Source organism: Phalacrocorax carbo, chromosome 5 (genome assembly GCF_963921805.1).
Source record: "Phalacrocorax carbo chromosome 5, bPhaCar2.1, whole genome shotgun sequence".
Classification (NCBI taxonomy): Eukaryota; Metazoa; Chordata; class Aves; order Suliformes; family Phalacrocoracidae; genus Phalacrocorax; species Phalacrocorax carbo.
In genome coordinates, this window is record NC_087517.1 from 30,556,024 (window position 1) to 30,576,714 (window position 20,691).

At 39.4% G+C, this 20,691-nt stretch overlaps 1 protein-coding gene across 1 annotated transcript; it reads left to right on the plus strand.

Annotated features, from left to right (window-relative positions):
* The first annotated feature begins 17 nt into the window (after positions 1 to 17).
* WDR12 (WD repeat domain 12) lies at positions 18 to 9,016 on the plus strand. The gene is made up of 13 exons (XM_064451856.1): positions 18 to 176; positions 265 to 359; positions 1,682 to 1,776; positions 2,437 to 2,543; positions 3,370 to 3,485; positions 3,872 to 4,026; positions 4,807 to 4,852; positions 5,527 to 5,612; positions 5,796 to 5,936; positions 6,046 to 6,151; positions 6,944 to 7,076; positions 7,738 to 7,810; positions 8,542 to 9,016. Exons 1-13 carry the CDS (start codon positions 136 to 138, stop codon positions 8,617 to 8,619), a joined length of 1,272 nt encoding a protein of 423 aa, XP_064307926.1. The 5' UTR covers positions 18 to 135; the 3' UTR covers positions 8,620 to 9,016.
* The last annotated feature ends 11,675 nt before the right edge of the window (positions 9,017 to 20,691 follow it).

Here is a 20,691-nt window from a genome sequence, read left to right on the forward strand (position 1 = left end):
CTGGCGGCGGGGCGGGGCGGGGAGGGGGAGGCGGCGCGGCGCGGCGCTGCTCCGCGGGCGGGCGCGCGCGGCTAATCGCGGCACGTGGGCCGGGGCGAGGCCGGCGGCAGCGGTAGCAGCAGGAGCAGCAACAGCATGGCGCAGCTCACGGCGCGGTTCCGCACCGAGAACCAGAGGTGAGGGGGCGCCCGCCGGGGGTGGGGAGTGCGTGTGGGTTTGGGACGGGGGTAACGCAGAGGCGGTAACGGCGCTGTGTGCCCGCAGGTACGCCGTGGAGGATGTCCCCTTCTCGGTGCCCGCGGCCTCCGAGACTACCGACCTCAGCCACCTCATCAACAAGCTGCTGGCGGCCGGCCACGGTAGGTGACGGGGCGGGGGCGGGCAGAGCTGCGGGGGCTGCTCAGAGCAGCCCCGAGCGGGCGCCGGCCTCGCCCGCCCGTCCTTCAGAGCCGCTCTGTACGAGGCGACAAGTTCCACTTCGCCCCCCGGTTTCCGACCCCGACGGCAGGCGAGGGCAGAGGCTGCGGCTCCGCCACAAGCTGCCCCTGCGCCGGGCGAGTGAGGCTCATGCTCCGGCCGCGCTGGACTCGCTGCAGCGCACGATGCCGCAGGCCGGGCGGCTCAGGGCAGGCCGGGCCAAAGAAACGCGCTGCCGAAGTCAAAAGCAGAACCAGTACCACGGCACCACCGGTGCCTCAGCAAGGTCAGGCTTCAGCCTGCGCCGGTCCTGCCCTTCTGATTTGGTCTGGCTGTCCGGAGTAACGCACACCTCGAACTTGATCTGAAACTCAGCAGATACCACTGCTGGCGGGCAGTCCCCGGAGAAGCGCTCCGAAGGCTGGATTAATGTGTGCCCAGCACCACAGACCAAGCTGCCCCAACAGATGGGAATGGAAGTGTTCCCCAAAACCTGGCAAAAGAACTAATGAAACCAAAGGTTTGGTTTTTATGAAGGCTCTTGAGAAGAGCTCAACCATTCTGTCAGTGCTAGCTGAAGTGGGCCTGATGGACTTGAAAGGCTTTCAGGGGAAAGATATCTGCAATGTTGCTGAAAAATCCCATTTTCTATAAGAAACTAGACTAATTGTATCTTAACCTGCTGAGACTTCTGCAAGTTGCTTTGAACCCATGATATTGCAAACAACCTCAAATAGAAGACTTGTGCACAGTGCAATGCTTATGTCAAAAGGGGAGGGTGTGTGCTTTGTCATATATTGCATTACAGAGGGAGAAATATGAACCAAAAATTCGTAGGATTTTCCTGTAGCTGCCTCAAATCCAGGGTTATGGCTAGAGATGATAAAGGCGTAGGCTAGCAGTGGCAAGCTCCATGCAGAGCAGCGGTGAAGCACCACTGGGGTTTGATTAGACATTGTTACAGAGAAAAGGATTTAGAAAATAATATATTAACAATAAGAGGCAGACTGAACTCTTTGAACCCCAACAGCAAATGTTCCTTCCCTCTTAACTCACATAATACTGTGGAATTCATGGGCTGCCAGCTTAAAACTGGAAGAAGAAACTGACTGTTTTGTTGGGGATTTTGTTGGTTGGTTGGTTTTTGTCTTTTTTTAACCTCTTGCTGGCTCCATTCTCCTGAACCAGCCACAAAATGATGCTTTCTTGATGGTATCAAATAAATAATGATGCTTGGCCATGGATTTTTCTTAATTTGTTTCAGCGGATCACAAATATGTGGAATTTGACTTCCTTATCAATGGCCAGTTCTTGCGTGTGCCGCTCGTCACACACATGGAAATGGAAAATATCTCCACCGTAAGTCATACTCACTTTCTCCCCATCTTGGACAGTAGAACAGACTTAGCTACTTTACTTCAATCTGATTTAGGTATTACACTGACATCTTGACTATGTAGAATTCCTTGCTGTTTTACTTCTTTTCTGACTTTCCCAGGAGAATTCCCGTATGTTTAAATCCATTCTGAACTGTAAAGCAATTGGAGAGTATAAGACTGTGCAAGGAACATCATTATCGAATTCATTGTCTGTATACAGTTCAAAGGGGGAATTAATGTCTTATTCAATTCATCATTAATATATTTTTGTCTCCCTACTCCATTAGTTACATTGGGGGATAATGGGGGAGGTTAGTATTACGCCTAGAAAATGTGCATTATTTTAGAAACCCATTTTGTATGGGTAAATACAGAAGAGAGGAGGAACCTGAGAAGAGTGAAATTATTTGCTTTTGCTTCCAGCTTTCTATTGGTAGTAATTTGATAAAAATATTGGAAGTTATATAATTCAGACACTTTTTTCTAAATAATTTAATTCCACTAATGTCGCAAAGGACTTGGATACCAAGGACTTTTCCCAATAAGCTTGTATATTTGCAACACACTACAGTTAAATATTAATGTTATTGATTAGAAATAATAAAACCACACTAAATAAATATTTTGTCTGTGAGCTCAGGAAGAAGTAGTGGAAATAGAGTATGTGGAGAAATATATGGCCCCTCAGCCAGAGGAATGCATCTTCCATGATGACTGGATCAGTTCTGTTCAAGCCACTGAAGAATGGTATGGCACTAAGCCAGTTCTGTTATCTTGCTTCTTCCTGTTGTGTGCACAGGACTGCACTTGTGTGTCAGATGGAGTGGTATTCTGTCTCTTTAATAATCTGTGGGTTGTTTTTTTTTTTTTTAACCTGTCAAGTCAGTCAGCTACTTGCTTCTGTAAGCAGTTCAGTTTTAACACCTCTGTTCTATGTTGTCAGTGACTTTAACACAAGTAGAAAACAGCCGGAGTCACTGAACATGAAATACTGTTAATACAAATGGATAATTCAAATGCTGTTTACTATTCTTTCTCTTAGAGGACAGCAAGATCTCCTTATGTCTCCTCTTAGCTTAAATCTTTGACTTCAAATGTAACATTCATTAGCAACAAATATAATAGTGTACCTTTTCTTTAAAATAAACAAGCCACCATAATTGTCCTTCTCTACTGTATTTTCACATTCATTTTCCAATCAACTAGGCAATGTTCCTATATTAAGTAATGATTTGAAACTACTTTAAGATCCTCTAGCAACATACCATGAACAACAAATTATCTTTTATTTTCAACGATGTAAGCAATCTTAAGGCTCATCTACCAGAATATGCAGTACTCTCATTGCTTTTCTTTTTGGCCTGTGCTCCTAGCCTCACAGTTGTAGGTTTTAATGAAACTTTGCTCTGTAACAAAAAGTTCTTTAAAAGCACACAAATTAGCTATATTTTGGATTTGTTTCAGCTAACCAGTTACTATGCTAGTATTTTTCCAAGTTTCTGGTTGAGGCATTTTTTCATAAAAACATTGTTGGTTTTAAAGACAATAACGTTTCAAATTCTGTACCTTGTAGGATATTAACTGGCTGCTATGATCAGACTGCTCGAATTTGGTCTTTGGAAGGGAAATCCATCATGACAATAGCTGGTCATACAGAAGTAGTAAAGGATGTGGCATGGGTGAAGCAAGGTCAGTATATCAATTAGGGGAGTAGTAAAGGTTTGATGTATTGCAGGGAGAAGTGTCAGCATTCCACAATCATTAATATTTAATTATCTAAGTGCTGCAATTATTTGATTGCTAGTTAGTGGTGTTAAAAATGAAGTCATGGTGCGAGTAAAACCGTCCTTTAACAGTAATGAGTATAGTTAAACATATACATTGTCTATCCACGTTGCAGTCTTTGTTAGTAAATATCAGTATGTATATTAAAATTAATTGTACTTGCAGGGTAACCTGATGGAAACCGAGATACGTATAAGTTTCTATCTGTTATTTCTTCTTTGACTAGCATAATTATAAAGACTTTGGAAAGCTGAGTTGGGTGTGAGCATGACTCTTTTTTTCGTCCTCAGATAGCTTATCGTGCCTGTTACTCAGTGCCTCTATGGACCAAACTGTCCTGCTCTGGGAGTGGAATGTGGAGAAAAACAAAGTGAAAGCCCTTCACTGCTGCAGGGGACACGCTGGGAGCGTAGACGCCATAGCTGTTGATTGCACAAGAACTAAAGTGAGTGACTCCTGGAGAGAAATCTTTGTCTTTTGGGATGTTAGGAGCCCATATCTCAAAAATAATCTCTTTGGCTCTGCATGGGTATTAGCCATCACGTTGTTATGACTGACACACTGATAAGTTTCCAGTTTTGTTATAAATGGTGGTTAGCGAGGATTAGGAGTGCTACATCAACGCTACGCCATCTTTTTGAAGTGATGCGCTTAACCTCTAATACCACAAAAAGGTGAAGGTGACTTTAGACAGTACAAGCCATTATACTGCTGCTTTTGACTTCTGTGAGTGAAGCTGAATGTTTATTTTTAAGTAAATTTTTATTTTAAAGCATGTGATTTTTTGTGTTGTTATGAACTATTTTCAGATTTGACCTAAATTTTCACAGTTGTTTTGGTGGGAAAAAAATTTCTAGAGTGATACTCAGAAAAAGCAGGTGGTAGAAGAGGTCCCTCCCTTTAATCCAGGAACCCAACATTTAACAGCACTCACACCAAAAGTGGAGTCATTGCTCCCAGCTTGAGTCAGTATCAGACAGGTTACAATAAAACCTTCTGGTGTGGAAGGAAATAAAGAAATATTTTGTAAATATTTTTCCTGCAAAGGAAGGACAAAGAATAATTTGATATATGTCAAGCACTATTTTTTTTTTTTTTGAGGACCTCAACACTATTTTTCATGTGTTATAAACCATTGGTTAATTTTTCAAGCCAGAAGTGTATTTAGTATGGCTTACAAGGTCAGTCTGGATCAACTTGTAACAAAATATCTCTGTTCATACAGTTCTGCAGTGGATCCTGGGATAAGATGTTGAAGATCTGGTCTGCAGGTAGGATAAGCGTAAGCTGGGATTCTTGGCAATCTTAAAAAAACCCTGTACTTACAACAACCTGAAAGATGGCTATCTGAATACTTTATTCTTTAAGACAATTTGAGTCTGTAACATGAAAAGCAGGCTATAAGGGTTTTTTTGTAAGCTTTGTAAGGCTATACATAACTATTTAGTTACTGTTTTGGCTGGTAATGCAATTTCAGATATGGTTATCAGCTGCGTGCTGTTCCATTATACCATAATATGGAGGACAGTAAGATAACCAGGTCTTTTCTAGAAATGTAGACTATCCCATTTGATCTGAGTGCTTTCTTTCACTGTTCCAAGTCATATTCTTTCAGTTTGGGAGTATATATGTAGGTATTGTGTCTAAAAGAAAGTTTGTGTTTATCACATACCTGAATTACTGTTGGAATTTTCCATGAGTAAGGATGGTCTTAAAAATTCATTAGGACTTCATTTTAAAACTGTGTGACCTGGAGAATATAACTTAATTTGTATTCATTTTCCTCTTGCTCAAAATGGAGATAATACTGATCTGATCAGAGGTGTAAAGTTAAAATATTCATGTATCATAGACAGGTACTGTAAATATGGGAGCTTGCTTAATTACTTATATGGAAATGCAATTCAAAAACCCCTAGATCAAGTCTGACTGTCTTCTGTCACAGTACCAACAGATGAAGAGGATGAAATGGAAGAAGCAGCTAACAGACCACGGAAGAAGCAGAAAACTGAACAGTTGGGACTAACGAGGGTAAGATGAGCTCCGCATTTGTCCAGGATTTTATTTTAGAAGTGGGGCCACACAAATTAATTTCTCTTCATTAAAAGTAACTATATGAAAACTTCTGGTGATGTGTCTCAGGCTGATGAGACATGTATTTTTATTTGTTGAAAGAATAGATTTTTGTGACAATATTCAATCCTTAAATTCTAGACGCCCCTGGCAACCCTCTCTGGCCACACAGAAGCTGTCTCCTCTGTGCTGTGGTCAGATGCTGAAGAAATTTGCAGTGCATCATGGGACCACACCATTAAACTCTGGGATGCTGAGACTGGAGATCTCAAATCAACTTTGGTGAGATCATTATACTTTCTCTGTAGGTTCAGCTGAAGTCCAGCTCAGAGAAAAAAATTGTGCAAAATAGTAGCTCCTCTCTTAGAGTTGCTGTTTTCTTTTCTAACAGACAGGAAACAAAGTATTTAATTCTGTCTCCTACTCACCACTGTGTCGACGTCTTGCATCCGGGAGCACTGACAGACATATTAGACTATGGGATCCTCGCAGCAAAGGTGAGATAAAACATGCATGTTCTTGAAGTTGTTTTTTCAATATCAGAACTTCTTCCTGTTAGGAGACATCTCACAAACTGTATTCTGGTCCCACTCTTTGAAATAAGCTGTTTGGGGCTTTTATTAAAAACAAAGGTTACATCTATTTTTCGTAATCTGGTGCAAGACTACTTTTGATTTATCACCTAACAATTTAGACAACTGACTCAGGTTTCTTTTTTAAACTTACTAATGAATGCTCAACTGTGCTGTTGCAGGTCTGAACTTTTTTTTTGTAAGGTTCACACCTACGTTGGTCAGACCATCATGAAAGTGAAACAGTAGTCACTTTGTTATGATACAGGGGTGCAACATCTGACAGAATTGTGGACACCTTACAATTGAGCCTTCCAGATTTATTTCATAGACATGTTTACTTATTTAGCTTCTGTAAATCTAACCCAGAGTTTAACAGTATTATCTTCTTACATGTTAATAATAAAAGCATTTTTGGGTCACTTTTTCCAAAAATCTTTGAAAAGAGAGTTTAGTGACAAGAAAATACATTTTCAGTTTTGTTTTAGTGCCCCCCCCCCCCCCCCGCCCCCAAACTTGTGTGGCTTACATTTTTGTTTGCTTTCTCTAAAGTTCACTTTTATTTTTGAAGTTAGAATTACTGGTGGGAGAAACTTTACCTTGAACACAGATACGTTGCTGACTGCTTTTCTCACTGGAGAAAAGTGTCTTAAAAGTGCTGGTTTCAGTGGGTATCTACTAATTCCTTCCCCTCCCCCCCCCCCTTTTTCTGTTCAGATGGCTCCTTGGTTCTCCTGTCTCTGACGTCTCACACAGGCTGGGTGACGTCTGTGAAGTGGTCACCCACCCATGAGCATCAGCTGATCTCTGGTTCTCTGGACAACATTGTGAAGCTCTGGGACACAAGGAGGTAAAATAAGCAGGCATTCTTTGCTGTTCAAAGGCACGTAAGCTTGCTGCATGGCATTCCAACACAGGACTTACCTGGCATTAACAGCAGCATTGATTGACATGCAGAAGGCAACAACCGTTACATCACTGCTGTGATTAGGAACAGCAGAAGGTCTGCTAACAATTCCACTATTTTAAGAAACAAAATATATTATCTTTCTAAGGAATGAGCCTAACAGTGTGAAGGTTCACTTGATACTCTTTTCAGACCTTCCATTACAAATTTCCAAGCACTAAGTGCTTTGCGTTCAGAAGACATAAGTGGCTTTTCTGGAAAACACATACAGTCCATCCACACATGGAAGAAGGAAGCTATGTAATAAGCTGTTCCTAACAAGCAGATTGATTACATTTCAGTCTCAAGGTAGTTTGCAAGCAGGCAAAAAATGTTGCTGCTTTTCTCTTTGGGGATGCCGGAGAGATTAACACTGATGTGATCAGCTCTAGAGATAGCAGAGAAGATGTCACAGATGGTAGATAGCTGTACTCTCTGTTTATAACTGCTAGACCACATTTGTTTGATAGCATCGTGATAGTATTTCTTCCAGGGACCAATCTTGTTTTCTGTGATTGCTCATGTAACTTCAAACACATGACTCTGAATACCTGTGTTTTACCAGTTGCAAAGCTCCTCTGTATGACTTGGCTGCTCATGAAGACAAGGTTTTGTGTGTGGACTGGACAGAAGCAGGGGTAAGAGTCTGAAGAGCGAGTTACTCAGTTTACATGCATGGTGGTTGGGAAGAGGGCTAAAAGCAGCCATGGACTATTTTTTCCTCTATGCTTTAAGATAGAAGAGAACAGGAAGTTTTAGTTGGGCTGTGGTTGATACTGGGTGTTACTGTCATACGCACTGCAGCACTTCCCCATGCTACTGAGCAGAAGAATAGGATGGGAGTGTAAGCTCTGTAGCATTAAGTGGGTGTACACTGATATTCCAAAAGAGGAGAGACATGAGAACAGTACCACATCTTGCTGAGAGAATACATGTTCCAAGGTGCTGTTTGCTGCCATGGAGACTAAAGCAGTAGTATGAACTGACAGCTGGAGCACGGCAGTATATGTACATGGAGGGGACTATGTAATCCTCTAGTAGCAAGATGTTCTGCTACTGTAGTAGTACACGTGTAAAATGAATATTAATGAAATTGGTTTTTTTTCCCAAGATTCTCAGTGGGGCTCCTGTTCGCAGTAAAAGACAGGAAAAGCTTTAGTAATTTTCCTGCAAAAACTTTGCTTCTAATTTTAGGAGGAGACAAGGTTGCTTCTGCACTTTGATCCTGGGTTTTAGTCATACATTAGCAGGTCATCATTCATTACTTCTTTTTATGTCTTCAAAGGAAAGCAAATCAGAGTCCTCAACTTTTGTGTAGGTATTTTGCTTAGTTCTGATATTAATCAGCGTTTTCTTTTCCTCTTATCAGTTGCTGTTGAGTGGAGGTGCAGACAACAAACTGTATTGCTACAGATACCCAGCTACAGCCTCTGATGTTGGAGCATGAAGATCAACAGCCAGAAGACACTTTATTTTTAAATATTTCTGCAGCAGTCGCTCTCTGTTAGCATCCCTACACAACCAGCATCTAAAAAAAGGCATTTTTTTGTTGCTCAGAGAGCTGTTGTTCCTGGTTTTTGTATTGGTAATGTATATCCATATTTGTCACAGAAAAATGGTAATAAGCAGTTACGAATTGAGTTCGTGTGAAACAAAGCAAAAGGTGTTTCCTCCCTTTTTGATGGCTTTGAATTAACATCTCTTAAATGACTATTTTATAGCCCTTTTAATAAGGGGTAAGCTGTTCCTGATACTTACAGAAAAATTACTCAGTGGATTAAATTATTTTTTTGAGTTTACCTGCTTTCCCTTGGAAAAAAAAATAAAGCTTTTATCTCAGTTCATTGGTTTAGTGCTTCACTTCAGATAAAAATCGGACTTCAGCTCTCCTTTCAGTATGGCTGTTGGCAGCTCTTAAAATTAGGTCCTTAACTGATGAACCCAGGCTTCCTTCTAGGATGAAGACTTAGTAGGTTTGCAGTGCAAATAGTATGATATAAAGGAATGTGACAGATTTACTGGCAGGTCAAATAGTTACGAGCAACAACAACAAAAGTTAGGGCTGTAAATTACAAGAATGCACCTGCCTTGTGCCACAGTACATACTATGTTGCAGTACAACCAATGTGGTATCTTACTTCTAAGAAGTAGCAGGTGTATAGAAACAAGTGGAGGATCACATAGAGAAAGCAGAAAAATTAATTTGTTCCTAGAAAGAATGGGTACAAAAAGTTGCAATAGCTTTTAGGTTGATAGAGGATAAGTACTATCCAAACATGCTCATTTTCTCTGCTGGTGGTCTTGCTTTTAATTCAGCGTTTAAATGAAAAAGCTATTACTGCAGTTTGTTAGATGCCATATACGTGATGGTAAACCAGCACATAGTTTAACAATGTGGAAACCAAACTGGAATATCCTCACTGCAGTCTTGGCTTTCAATAAATGTAAGATGTGTACAGCACAATTAAGTCAAATGCTTAAATTGCAAGGTTAATACTTTTTCTTTGAAGAGTGAAAACTCTGACCACCAGGTTTACAATATGGAAAAGTTCTGAGTAAGCAGTTCAGGAAATACCAGAACAGCAAAGCTATGGAGAAAACAGCAAGGGTGCAGGGGAACGATCTCTGGTCCCTTGGCTCTGTAAGTAATGTACTGGAGCTAATAGACTAACCCTTATTTACAAATTCTGCTTACAAGGAATTAGTTGTCTTGCCATCATTTTATAATCCATGTGCATGTTCTTAGTATGTGCTACATCCTTTCTAAAGCAATATACACTAGTCGTATCTTAATATAGCAACTAATAACGTTTTTTTCTTATTTCAACTTTATTCCTTCAAAACATGGCCTCCTATTTACTCCACAAACGGGAACTTGCAAATGCAGTGTGAATAATTCTTTTGTTTTGAAAACTTACCAAAAAACACAAAGCATTTTTTTGAGCAGGTATTTAGTATGCACTGGACGATGCAGCATTCCTTCCTCCCCACTATTACAGATTTGTATAATTTCACATGCCCAGTTGTGGATATCCCAGCCTATTCTAGTAATCGTTGGCCTAATATTCATAGAAGTTTTTTTTAAAATCTCTAATATAGTATGAAAACAGAAAAAAGTAATATCCTCTTTAGGCAATCCTTAATCCAGTATACCTGACTTGCAGATGTCTTAACCAGTTAAAGTTTGGAGATGGTTTTAGTGGAAAGCAAGACAGTGAAGGAAGTTTGGAAACTCGTTTGCTTTATTTCTCTTTGAGACTCCCAGTGACCATTTAATCTAAAGTCTTGAGCTATTTTCTGTATTTTAAGAAATGTCCATTTTGTTAGTCTTTTCGGTTTTTCTTTCAGATAATTTATGCCTGAGCATAGCTTTTAGAATTACTGTGATATTTTACAGTCAGATAGCTGTGGAGCACCTCCAGCCAATTAAGCAGCTGATAAAAGTAAGTTGGGGTCTCTTACATGCATGTGTCTAAAGACTCATGAATGCAAATAGGTAACCTTCATATTGTTTTCTTGACTTCCCAGAAAGACGTAAAAAATACTTAAGAAGGACATGTCACTTGGACTGTCACCTTAGCTTAGAAAGATTAATACTATTTAGACTTAAGAAATCCCAGCTGGCATTAATTGTTTCAGTTTCAAACACTGAATCCATTAGATCTACTACACTTGTCACCTGTGGTAAATAGACAAGGCGTACCTAGAAAGGTAGGTTTTGGTAGACCACAGTTCAGAAGCAGGAGGGTTTTACACTCTCCTCTCACGTTGGGTTCCCTTATTTGGAAGAGTACTGTGTCAGACACAGAAAGAAGCAACTAAGTAAATCGTATTAACGTGATGAAGTTATACTAGCACAAGTATAACATATTTGTGGAACGCGTCTGTATTACCACTGTCAATAAATTATCCTAGGACCTACAAAAATACTTTATAGATTTGGCTCACTGACAGTTCTTTGGATACTCTGTAATCTTAATTAAAACATTTTAGTGAAAATATTTGTTTTCCTCCAAACGTGTAGCTCTTTCATTTAAAATAATGATGTGAAATTAAAAGGGCTAGGCTGAGTTGGTCTTAAAATTGCAAAAGAACTGAGTCAAAAACAAACTTAGTCTTCCAAAGTCAAGGTGCTGACGGTGATTCTACTCACTGGGATAACTCTCCCCCCCAAAAAACCCCCACCAAATTCTGCATATTTGTAGCAGCCTGGTAGCATAATATAGAACAGTAAAGAAGTTTTATATACTAACAGCTCATTTTCCTTGGAAATCAAAGTGATAGTACAAGTGAGGAGAATAAAGACAAGAGTCAACTACTGCAAGCTTTACTTATATTTTTGTATTGGGGGGGTGGGGGGGATGTAGGTTTGTTATTGAAGATTGTGCAGTAAATTGTTCTACTTAATCTTTTCACCTAGCATAAACTGTTAACTTTACTAGCACACATATGCTGCCTCTAAACACAGTTAATGCATGATGTTGTTTGAAGACACACTTTAAAAGTGTTAGTTTAAGACAAGGGTTCACCTGCTTGGTCCTTTGTTTAATGTCACACTTGCATTTTCTGTTCACGCGTTTGCTTTTTCCCAGCTAGTTCTTTCAGCTTTCTTCTTGCTTTGAGACTTTCATGTTTGCTTCTGGATGATTGCCATTACTCTCCTAGAGCCAGCCCTGGCAGAACACAGGTTTTTTCTCTCTTGCTGGCATTTTGTTTAGTTTTTCAATCTAATTTCTCAGCCTTCTGTTAACTAGGAGACCGAAACTAAAAATTAAAATAACGGGAGGGGGAAAAGAAACCGTAAATGTTCCAGTGAAAGTGGCACACAACCTAAATCAGCATGTGTGGATAATGCCATTCACTGTGGTACCACCCACAAGATCAGCAACTTTTCCATAATCTGGCAGACCCCCACCAGGAAAGAGCATGTCTGCTCACCCACAGCACTGTGGACTGCAGCCTCAACCTGCATGCTGATCATGGCTTTGAGACCCCCAAACTCACCTCAGATACCTGCTACCGGGTCAAATGCTTTGCTGCTGGACCCTCTTTGGGTGTGAGCTGCCGAGGAGTGCACTGTAGGAGGAAGGGCAGGCTGACAGGACACAGTGAGTTTCTTAGGTTGCACATTTTATGAGTTTGGGGCAAGGATGCAGATCTGCTGGTGCTGCTCTGCCTATTCCTTACAACATACAGCCCATAGACTGGTGGTGAGGTTTTTCCTTAATGAAAATAAACTTACATGAAGTTTAAATGAGTTTTGTATAGGCTGATAAGTTTCCAGTATAAGCTCAACATACTTCCGTCCATTTCAGCACACATACGTTAGGAAATAGATCTAACTACATATGCTTAAAGTGACTTCTACAATTTAAACAAAAATACTTCACAAAGCTTGGAAGGAAAAACATACATAGAAAAAGAAATACGCTTTTGATGAAAATTCCTGAGATACAAGTTTTTTTCTTGCATTTTCTGTGACATTGCTGAAACAGAAAGCGCTAAATAGGCATATGCAGAGATTCCCCAAGGGAAAGATCACTTTTCTTACACTCTTAAAGTTGATCCAAGTCTTGTTAATTATCAAATTGTTACTTAAACATGGATAATTTTAAGATTTTCAGAATTTTTAATGTTTTTCTCATCACTAAATTAATGGAGGCTACTAAGTTATTTCCAAGATTGTGTGATTCTAAACATGTTTCTTAGAAAAAAGAAAAAACAAAAAGCGGTGGATCAAATTTGGGCAGATCTGTCCATGATCTCACTGAAATTTCAGCACATGCTCTTTTCCCCTGCTGTGGGAAAGGCGAAAAGTTTTGCCAGATTAAATACTTAATGTGAACTAGGTCAACACACTTGACTTGGATTTCTCCTGTCTATCAGAATGGGGCTGCCAAGCTGGCCCTCACATGCCCCAGGCCAGGGGCAAATACAGTTAATGGACTATCACCATGCTTCATTTATCACTTATTTTTTTTATTGCATCTTTTTGTTTCCTTGTTTGTTTAAATAATAAAAAGTATTCACATTTGGTAGGATTACTTATTGTTTACTTCTAAGTTTTACTAAACATGCTTTGAGAATGCATAATTGTGGCAGGTTGTCCTACCACGCTATCCCTGTTGCACCTCTGTATGGTAGTTAAATGGCTGGAAGACAACTTTTCAGAGAGCAAGGCTGAAGATGCTGTTCTGACAGCCAGAACTAGAACCTGCCCTTTATTTCTAGCCCAACATCCAAGCAAAAAGAATGGCTATTTCACTGGCTTAGCACCAACACCAGTGTAAGCTTCAACTTTCCCTGCAGCTGATCCATGCTTGGCCAACTAGGGTGAGAGAAGCACACAGATACAATGAGCTGCACAGACTTTGTTGGATAGCAATGGTTATAGTAGCTTAATGTTGCAATTGATATGCCAAAAAAACCCCACCAAGTTAGAATCACCAATTTTGTCTGGTATAAAAATGTTGGCGGAGATCTCAAATTAGGGTCAAATCCTGGGTTAAAATTAATTGTCATGAAAACCAATTTAAGTTGTCCTGTAAGTTGCATGAAATAAGTGGCTTTTCAGCTGCCGGTGAGAAGCTGGCTGAGTCTGGTCTAGGAAAGACAGCTGCTCAGTCTGGATGAGCCTACCAAGCCGTCCAAATCAAAGACATGTACTGTATGGAATGCTGAAAACATTAACTCAAACCACAAAAATATGAATTTCCGTATCAGTTACAATATTCATATTCAAAACTTCAAAACGTCCACTTTGCATATCTTTGCAGGTTATTCCATTGGGCAACTAGTAGCCTGTGACCAACAGGGGATCTTAGTATGAGTTTAAATGTCTGTAAAACTAAACAAACATCAAAATAAGTGCTCTGCGATTGCTACCGAGACTTTCAGCTTATAATTTAAGCAAAGACATTTCTTTAAATGTTTGAAACCATCTCTGAATGCAAACCAGAATTCACAAAAAGCTGCATGGAGAAATAGGATATGCCAATTATACCAAAACATCCCAACGATCTAGATTGCTTATCCACAAGGGTCCCCCTCATTGTGCTTTCTATTGTCTGTCATCTATAAATTTAGAGTAGGGAAGTTCTGACCTTTAGTCAGACCACAGCTGCTGTAAATTGCATGTGAAAGTTGAGATCACTTGGAAGAGCATTCAGGAAATACTGACTTAATTGCTCTCCTTTGACTCTTGTTGAAAAACATTCGAGTTCGTTACATACACATGCATGCATGGATCTATCTCATAGATTTCTGCACACAAGACAGATCAAAAGACCGGCCAGTGGTCAACAAAATGCAGAAGAAATATTAGAAATTGAAACAAGCTCACCAAGGACTGAAGATGAGTACGTGGTAATATCTGATGCAGAGCTAGATGCCAAACTAAAGATAAAACGAAGGATCATAAGCAGTGTCCGTATGAATTGATACATAGGATACAAACATATGAAAACAGCATTATTTTTCCTGCCACTAACAAGTACTAGTTACTTTGAACAGGGCAGTCTCAGTCATCTGTATCATTTGAGAAGCCCAAAAATGGTACTTAGGGTTGGAATTGCATTATTGATTTCTGAATCTATTCAGCATCAGAGAGGAAGACTTTCTTCAATTATTCTGCACTCTAAATGGTGTAATTCCCATGTCTGTGCACACACACCTGCATACACTTAACGTTTGGTGGAATAGCTTAGCAGTTTTGATATTACCGCATTAACCGAAGTGTTACCATAGAGCCTGCCTGCCGGATTGAGAATCCTTTCCGTCATATAGGGCTTGTTTGGGGATCAGGAGGATGACAAGAATGAAAAAGTTACTCTCCTTTTTAAAAATACTTGCAGCGTTGAAGGCTACTGGGTGACAAAACCCTCTCATCTGTGTGATTCTAAGCTTGAAGGCACATTGGTGATTGAGCGGTGGATGCGGACACCCAGAGGCATCTGCTGAAAACATGTACTTTGAACTGAAGTCTGGAAGTTGTGGCTTGGTTGTGCATTAGTGGGAAGAGTTGTTCATACCACAGTATGGTTTGGATTCACAACAAACATCTGTTTTCTAATGTCCCCTGTTAAAGTAAACACAGTAATTTGTTCTCTAATTTAAAAAGCACAAATTTCCATCTCTCTCCCATCCTTACCCTCTCAGGTTTTGCATCAACTTTAGCCTGAATCTTGGATGGTTCATACGAATTTGGGAACTCTTTTTGATCTTTAAATAAAAAAACAAAGTCCAAATCTGACAGCATTTCACTGACTTCCATCAGGGACCAGAATCTGTGTTCTTGTAAGATGACAGTGATCTTTGACTCTTCCACTCTCAATTTCAGATAAGAGATCTTATCTTTCAGCAGATCTTGGATCGGCAGTTCATTACTTTGGTGGACTTTGTGCATAGGATGAGGTGTTGGAATTTTCTGGCAGTAGGTTTTTAATATGTGGAGCAGGGATCAAGTATAGCTCTTTGTGTTACACAAAAGATCTTTCTTCCATCTTGCATCAACATGCAAGTGGTCCTCTTAATATATCCACAGCATTTAAAAAATAATAAATCAAATAATAATAAGGTTTTGCCTTTAGGTTGAAGAGCATACAGAGACCATCAATGGATAGTCTCTGTTGCTTCTCAGAAAACTGCACTACGGCCAGTAGTTACCTCCTGCAGTTAAAATACTAAAAATGTTTCTAGATCTAAACAGCACAGATTTAAGCAGATTCTGGTTTCAATTACACTGCTAATTCCAGAACACGTCAGTTAAGACAACGAAGCCTATCAAAATCAATGTACTCAATACAGGTTTAAGGAGGAGCTTACATGCAGCCTATCGGAATGTAATTTACAATAATTAGATATTGTATCTTGATTTGGCTGAAAACTGGGTTAGAACCAGTTTCCAAAAATTCAGATACCGCATGTCAGTGAAGCCTTTTCTGGAAGGAAATAAATAAGATTTGTCTTCATAGTAACTAAGCTTTGGAGCAGAATTGTGAGGGGGAGGAGATGATGGTTTTTCTCCCCTTCTAATCCAATCTATTTAGACAGAGGAATCAAAACAACAGATGTTTAGTATGAAAAATGCTGCCTGAGATGCTGGTGCCACAGAATCCAGCATGAACTCATCAAAGATGAGAAGATAAAGAGACTACAGCCTCCCTATTTTAGTTTCACTAGTCTAGTCTGCTGCAATTTAAATGTACAAGTCCGGAGTGTTGTGTTAAAAAGTAGCTATCATTTTTGCAAGGAAAGCAGTTTACAACCTGTGCACCATCCCACCATGCACCATTCTGAATCTCTGCAGTACCTACAGTATTGCTTACTAGATGTAAACAGAGGATTACGAGATACAAAATTTTATCTGACCAGATCATTCTTGAGAATAATAGTATTAGACCATGTACCAGAGAAGTCTGTTTTGTTGAAATAAATATCTATTTTTAATCTTTTCTCAGCTTGCTGCAGTACAGCGCAGGAATGGAAAAATGTTTTCAGTTTTGGGATGTCTGAATTGTATCTCTTATGTCTTGGCAGACACATTTGAAGCTAATATTTTTGCTTGGCTGGCTCGAGTACTGCTTTCACCATTTCCTACTGGCCTTCTCTAATTACTTTTTCTAATTTATGACACAGCAGTTTGTAGGACTGCTACTGTAAAAGATTAGAGAGAAATATAAGCTTTTTTATTTCCCTCTGCAGTAGTATCTTCTTGCCATTTACCCTCCTTATTTTGACACCCACTCCATGTTTCATAAGGAAAGTATCTAGTTTCTTATTCTTCACAGGACTATCAGGATCAAGGAGTCTCCCTCCTTTTAAGTATATCAGATTTTGACCTTTAGGCTAACATGTCCTGATATAGCAGACACTCTGGGTGCCTGATGCATTGCCACTGTATTTCCTTTCCCACATACATTACTGACTTCACTATGACACTAGGGCCGCTACAGCAGGCAGTATTTGCCTTTGACAACATACCTTTTTGTCATTTACATTTATTCTGTAAGTGTCTCTGGTATTAGTTTTTCCTCCACCTTTAGAAGAATTACCAAGCACCTGAAGAACAGAGGGTAAGTGGAAAGGAAGTACACCTGATGCTTAAGTGATAAGGAGCAGCCTTGGTCGCTAACAACTCTCCTACACTAACAGCAGGGCTCTGTGAAGAAGCATCACCCATGGTCTACAAGCACAGTCAGATGTCTGCACCCCCATAGCTTAAGCCACCACCTATTCTCCACAAGCTAATCCTCCCTCTGTGTCTGTGGTCCTAATTACTTTCAATGAAACACGCAAATAGCTTGCACCACCGCTCTTTTTTTGTGTGTGTGACTTTTGTCTTGATTGTCTGTCATAAATTGTCTTCAAGTATACACTCAGCACTTACCGGCAGTCAAGTTCAACTCCTGTTTCAAAACAGAAATGTCATCTGGTTATGCTGAGTTGAAATCTGATTTTGCCTTTAAATGGGATTCTGCCTATATTGCACTGCTGCCCAGTGAATCACCATATTGAAACTAGGCCTTCTCAATAGAAACACCCCGATGACCTCCAAAAACAAATTTTGTTCAACTTGACTTGCAGTTTCTTTTCCCTCTATGGCTGGGAAGCTTGATTGCTCCAAGAGAAAAGAATGCTGTTATATATTAACTTTTATAGTTTTAAAGTAATAGTTTATTTATATGCTTATATAATTTAATGTTTTCGTTTAATTTATTCTGGCCACAAAATAATGTATTGACATTTCTTTCTGAAAGGTTTTTTTTGTTCCATTGGGATGGCCTGCACTACTATTGAGTAGTGGAATACTAAGGAATACTGATAGGGACTTTATGGTACAAACATGCAGTGAAAAGTTTATTTTAGTTTGAGGCTCTTTTCCTCCTGTCCTTCTTAGCATTCTTCTTATTTAAATAAATACTGAATCTGTAATATTAGGATCTATAATCTCTCTATCTTAATATATACATATTTATATAGTCTATAACATTAAAATGTTTGTAGTCTCCTGAGACAATCACTGACCACTGAGAGATCAGGTTTGAGATTTCATTAAAAAATATGCATTTTCACAAATAGAAGAAAACAAATTGTTAAATATTCAACATACCTAGACTTTGCAGGTCTATTACTGAAGCTATAATAGTAGTGAAGGAGGAACTTTATAAGCCTTGAAAACTTTAATGGCACCTTATACTAAAAAAAATTATTTTATGGATTAAAAAGGATTTTATGTCTTTCCAATTACAAATTTAAATGCTGGCATAATAGTATGTAATTACAAGGGTGCTATTCATTATAAATCACACAGTGTAAGAGGACTACTAAGGTGGAAAGTTTATGGGGAAAAAAGTTCCCGCTCTGTAGGGGAATAGACAGGGATCGGCGACCGGAAGATCACGGGATGTGACGGAAGGATAGACTCCTCCCCATAGGAGTGGCAGGAACAGGAAGCGCAAGAGCTATATAAGCGTGTGACGCAGCTAAATAAACGGACATTTTGTATCCATCATATTGATGTCTGTGCATCACTGTCCCCAGGGTGGGTAGAGCCCTGTGTCCCGGAGATATGCGGCCCAAGATAAGTTCTCCCATAGAAGCATACAGCAACACCGCTCACTTGCACCTTTACTCCTTAATCCTTTAAAAAAAAAACCAACAAAACAAACCAAAAACCAACCAAAAAACCCCAAACACAAACCACCTTGGGATAGTAAAATCAGTATTTTACAGATATGTTAGGAATATCTATGGGAAATGGTTTGGAAATTAATATTTAGAATTATATTACAACTGCATAGCCTTTCAAAATGCTGTCTGCTGTTTGTAATGAGCATTTCAGAAGTATTAAACATTCAGAATTCTTTCAAAATGTTCATACATAAAAGTCATATACGCACATGCTCCCTCAAAGTTATTTTCAACTTTTTGCATTTTTTTTGTTATTTAGGATATTATTAATACATATATCACAGATATAATTTTTTTAAGCTTCTGCAAGTATCAAGAAAAAGAGCAGAAAAATTTCCCATTTTAAAATTCCTGGAAACATTACATTGCTAGGAATGCTTTCTGAAGATCCAGAGTTCAATTAAAGACATTTAAGTAAAAAAAAAAAAAAAACAACAAACCAAAATGCAGAAAATACCAGATTTAATAATACGGTAAAATATTCACATTCCTCTTCCTCTGTAGCATGCCTATATATCCCTTAGCCATTTTCTCACCCCAACGCCCATCACTTCACTATTGTTCCACATGAAGTCTGTCATGGACATCAGTGACTTGTTTTTTAATTAATTCCTCCCCCAACCCCACGTATACCACATCTAACTGCAAAAGTTGTCAAAACCTGACAGTCTTCTTATGCATCTTATCACTTTGAACAATGTGCTTGTTCTGCCACCCCCAGAGTACTCATGATAAAAACAGTCAATAAGTTGGAATTGTCACACATTTAATTTTCCATTACTTCTTTTTATAGCTATATCCGATGAAGAAAATAAGCTAGGGCTCTTATTGATGTTTCAGACAGAGCAGAATGCAAGTGAAACTGGAAAAAGGACAGATGTCAAGGGAAGGATTCTCCTTCCTTCTGCCCAAAGGTTTTAAACATTTTTTTTTTTAAATAGTTCCCATTCACTCAGTTCAATGCACTGCTGTTAATTCACCTGAAGGTATGATGAGGTGCAGAGGTATTTGGAAGGACGTGTCAAAAATCAAAACCCACTTTATACCTGAAGAAAAAACTACATACCTCAGAGTTTAGGAAAGTGAAGTACAAGCTAGCAGGCATTGATGATCTGGTAATAAAAGGGAGCTCTACACAAACCTTTCTTCCCCCATCATTCAAGACATTCAAGCTGTGTGTCTGCTCTATTTCTTTCGCACACATCCTTCTCCAGTTCAGACTGGGCTACACAACCACCTCACACCGAATGTTAATATAAACCCATCCACAGAGACATACCAAATCCAAAATTTCAACCTGACATGCTGATGCAAATCCCTATGCAATTCTCTAGGACTGATTTTACTACTAAAGTGCTGGGGCAACAATAAGCAATAGCTGTTGTTACACACTCAAGCTATTATTGGACATTTTCAGTCAACAGATCAAAGGTGAGTTCAAGGCTACTGCTAAGTAAACAGACACACACCTTGCTATCAAAACCAGATCCTTCACCCACTTACCTACTGAGACTTGGCAAGAGTGTAAGAGTCATTACTGCTATATGACATTTTATTGCTATTTATATTCAGAATGCTGGGAACTCCAATAAACACTTACCCCTCATGATCCCAGAGGTTTGCTCTGCTTCTTGACATAAATGATAAGGAGAAAATGGACATCACCTAAGTTGGGTGTTTGTAGGGTTCAGATGCACTGTTGGCCATGAGCATGCAAACAGGTTCCTGTTACTGCTGTAAATACAGGGTTGCATTTATGGAGCATGCATCTCTGGTACTTTTACACTTTGGTGCATAGAATGGAAGAAAATCAACTTTATACACCATC

Bases quoted from the DNA above. Each gene is read 5' to 3' on its own strand.
- WDR12 (XM_064451856.1), top strand. From the start codon at position 136: ATGGCGCAGCTCACGGCGCGGTTCCGCACCGAGAACCAGAG. The intron at 177-264 runs GTGAGGGGGCGC...GTGTGCCCGCAG, and splicing joins TTCCGCACCGAGAACCAGAG to GTACGCCGTGGAGGATGTCC. The intron at 360-1,681 runs GTAGGTGACGGG...AATTTGTTTCAG, and splicing joins GCTGCTGGCGGCCGGCCACG to CGGATCACAAATATGTGGAA.